At 38.4% G+C, this 3,854-nt stretch overlaps 1 protein-coding gene across 1 annotated transcript; it reads left to right on the top strand.

Annotated features, from left to right (window-relative positions):
* The first annotated feature begins 1,490 nt into the window (after positions 1 to 1,490).
* Positions 1,491 to 2,375, top strand: LOC122210764 (transcription factor BTF3-like). Its single transcript, XM_042923641.1, has one exon. The coding sequence runs from the start codon at positions 1,603 to 1,605 to the stop codon at positions 2,089 to 2,091; it is 489 nt and encodes a 162-aa protein (XP_042779575.1). The 5' UTR covers positions 1,491 to 1,602; the 3' UTR covers positions 2,092 to 2,375.
* Positions 2,376 to 3,854: the final 1,479 nt, after the last annotated feature.

Below are 3,854 nucleotides of genomic sequence, written 5' to 3'. Positions count from 1 at the left end.
AATTAATCATTCTTCTAATTCTATTAATCATTCTATTTCCCTTTAATTGTTGCCAAGTAGAAAGTGAATTGTCAGACAGTTTTGACGAGTGGAACACTACTAGCATTTTGAGTTAATGTAGGCTTCTTATAGTCTCTCCTTGCTTAAAACAATTTCTGAGGATTAACCAAATTCCTGTGAATCTGCTGAACTTGTATTATTTAATTAGCATTCTTCACTTGTTTCTGTTCTTCAGCCAATATTTGTGTCTTAAAAAATCACCATTGCCATCATCGTAAGTATATTCTGGAAGGACTCGTTCATTTATTAATTTAAAAATGTTTATTGAGGGGCACTTGGGTGTCAGTCAGTTAAGCATGCAACTCATGATATAGGCTCAGGTCTCGATCTCGCAGTCCTGGAATCAAGCCCTGCATCAGGCTCCATGCTGAGCTTGAGACCTGCTTGTAATTCTTTCTTTCTTTTTCTCTCTCTTGCCCCCTCTCCCATTGCTCTGTCTCTCAAAATAAACAAACATTTAAAAAATATATTTATTGAGCTGTGCACTAACAGATGTTATAAATTCATCATTTCATTTAATCCTCACAAATTTGTGAGAGGTGTCAAACCATTCTTACAAGTCAGGATACTGAGGCTCAGAAATCTGAGAACGTTATAGATCCTAAATTCATGCAATTTATAAATGACAGACATGATTTGAATCCAGGTCTGTCCAATTCCAGATCTTTTCCTTTTCTAATACACATTTTGCCCTCCTTATACACACAGAGAGAAATTACATAGAAATACTGGGAGAAAAGATCAATGCTCCAGACTGTAATTTGAGATTTTATAATCTTCTGTTATGACTTTTTAGCTGGTCTATGCTTAAAAACAAAAAAGGCTTATATGAATAAAATGGTACTAACTGGTACTTAGACCACAAGTATCCATTTTTCTGATTACTCTAATGTCTCTCTTTGGATCTAAACAGATTGGCTATCTCTAATACTTGGTTCAAATTACCTTTTCCCCTAACAAAATAGACAAATACCGCACATTTCTGTATCTGTGGAAAGACACCAAGCAATCAACCACATTAATGTAGATGTGTATGGGCTGTACAAGAGTGGGACTATGGCTCAGAAATAATGCAGGATGGTAGTTTAAATATATAAAATAAAACAGAACTTGCAAAAACTGATGAAAAACAAACAAAAACAATAACATTGCCCAGTTGCTCAGCAGAATACTTAGCCTGTAAAGCTGACTCAGGGCTTAGGAATCATAAGCACACACATATTCACAAACACCCAGACATACAATCTCCCTTAAGATCATTTTGATAATTGACAAATATTGTATTAAATCTTTACTGTCTTCCCCCTTTGCCCTGACAGCCAAGAATTTCAAAGTGAAATTTGAATTCAAATCACAGCAATTATTTTAACTCTTTTAGTAAGCAAGCTTTATGTCTACTTTTTTCCTTGAAACAGATTTTCTAGTCCCTCTAGCTGCCATCTTGCGTCCCCGCGTGTGTGCGCCTAATCTCAGCTGGTCCACCCGAGACCCCCTGAGCGCCTACCCTAGTCCCCCGCGCGGTCCCATTTCCGCTCCAACAAGATGAAAGAAACTATCATGAACCAGGAGAAACTCGCCAAACTGCAAGCACAAGTGCGCATTGGTGGGAAAGGAACTGCTCGCCGAAAGAAGAAGGTGGTTCATAGAACAGCTACAGCAGATGATAAAAAACTTCAGTTCTCCTTAAAGAAGTTAGGAGTAAACAATATCTCTGGTATTGAAGAAGTGAATATGTTCACAAACCAAGGAACAGTGATCCACTTTAACAACCCTAAAGTTCAGGCATCCCTGGCTGCGAACACTTTCACCATTACAGGCCATGCTGAGACAAAGCAGCTGACAGAAATGTTACCCAGTGTCTTAAACCAACTTGGTGCAGACAGTCTGACTAGTTTAAGAAGGCTGGCTGAAGCTCTGCCCAAACAATCTGTGGATGGAAAGGCACCACTTGCTACCAGAGAGGATGATGATGATGAAGTTCCAGATCTTGTGGAGAATTTTGATGAAGCTTCCAAGAATGAAGCAAACTGAATTGAGTCAACTTCTGAAGAAGATAAAACTTGAAGAAGTTACTGGGAGCTGCTATTTTATATTATGACTGCTTTTTAAAAATTTTGTTCATGGATCTGATAAAATCTAGATCTCTAATATTTTTAAGCCCAAGCCCCTTGGACACTGCAGCTCTTTTCAGTTTTTGCTTATACACAATTCATTCTTTGCAGCTAATTAAGCTGAAGAAGCCTGGGAATAAAGTTTGAAACAACATTAATAAAGTTCTTTGCCTAGTAAAAAAAAAAAAAAAAAAAAAAAAAAAAGAAACAGATTTTCTATTTGTGTTTTTAATAATTATCCCTGTTTTTAATGTTTCTTTTTTTTAACATTTAGCCATATTTATTTTTGGAGAGAGAGAGAGAGGTGAGCACAAGTCGGGGAGGGGCACACAGAATCTGAAGGGAGACACAGAATCCGAAGCAGGCTCCAGGCTCTGAGCTGTCAGTACAGAGCTTGATGCAGGGCCCAAACTCACAGACTGCGAGATCACGACCTGAGCTGAAGTTGGACGCTTAACCAACTGAGCCACCCAGGCGTCCCTCCCTGTTTTTAGATACAAGGCACGACAATAGTTTTATGAAAATGAGCTACAAATACATAAGGTAATTTCATATGTCCATTACAATGAATTTATCAGGTGTTGTTAGATTCTCCATTTAACAGGTAAGGGACGATCAAAGTTTCTGATGGTAGAAAATTTGATATACTTTCAGTCTCAGTGTGTTCAGACTGCTATTACAAACCCCATAAACTGGGTGGCTTATAAACAAGAAACATTTATTTCTTACAGTTCTGGAAGCTGGAAGTCCAAGATCACGGCAGAGGCAGATTTGGTATTTGGTGAGAGCCCCCTTACACATAGCCCAATATCATCTCACTGTGTTCTCACATGGCAAAATGGGCAAGGGGGCTTTCTAAGGCCTTTTTTTATGAAGACACTAATGTTATCCCTGAGAGCTCTGCCCTCATAACTTAATCACCTCACAAAGGCCTCATCTTCTAATACCATCATCTTGGGGGGTAGGATTTAAACACACGGATTTGGGGGTTACACAAACATTCATACCATGACACTTTTCTTTCAGCATAGATAGTGCTGTGTCCAATTAAGAAGGACAGGCACCAAAAGGGAGTCATCAGGTTGTTAGAGGAAACAGCTTTTAGTTTTTTCAATTCCATACATAGGACAGGGAGGGATAAGAAATACCTCAAAGTTTTTTATGGATTCCAAATCTCAATCACACAAGTACTATCCTTAAACGTATTCTAAACATTGAGAGAGAGTGAGAGTGAGATTGAGAGAGAGAGAGAGAAAGAGAGAGAGAGAGAAAGCAAGGACTCTGGGGTCTCTTCTTATAAAAGCATCAATCACATAATCAGGGCCTCAACCTCTGAAACTTATCTAAACCTAATTACATCCCAAAGGCCCCATATGCAAATACCATTGAGTTAGGATTTCAAAATATGCATTGGTGGTCAGCAGGGAAGTATACAATTCAGTCTTTAGCAATTGCTTACTAAGAATTAGCACTCTCTCCCTTTCCCCAGCCTGGTGCCATTCCCAAACCCTGGGTAATAACCCTCCCTGTTAAGGTCACATTTTTGGGATCCACATTTGCTTTGTACTTTGTCATTAAATATAAATATCTTGCTTCTCTGTCATTTTTATCTTTCTATCATCCATTATCTTTTTTCTGTAAATAACAACCTGGTTTTCCCTTGGAAAAGCAATCTCTCCATTT

This window comes from Panthera leo, chromosome F2 (assembly GCF_018350215.1).
Source record: "Panthera leo isolate Ple1 chromosome F2, P.leo_Ple1_pat1.1, whole genome shotgun sequence".
Taxonomy (NCBI): Eukaryota; Metazoa; Chordata; class Mammalia; order Carnivora; family Felidae; genus Panthera; species Panthera leo.
Note: the sequence above shows the minus strand (reverse complement) of the source record. Positions and strands in the feature narration are given on the sequence as shown.

Coding starts and splice junctions, on each gene's coding strand:
- LOC122210764 (XM_042923641.1), top strand. CDS start 1,603: ATGAAAGAAACTATCATGAACCAGGAGAAACTCGCCAAACTGCAAGCA.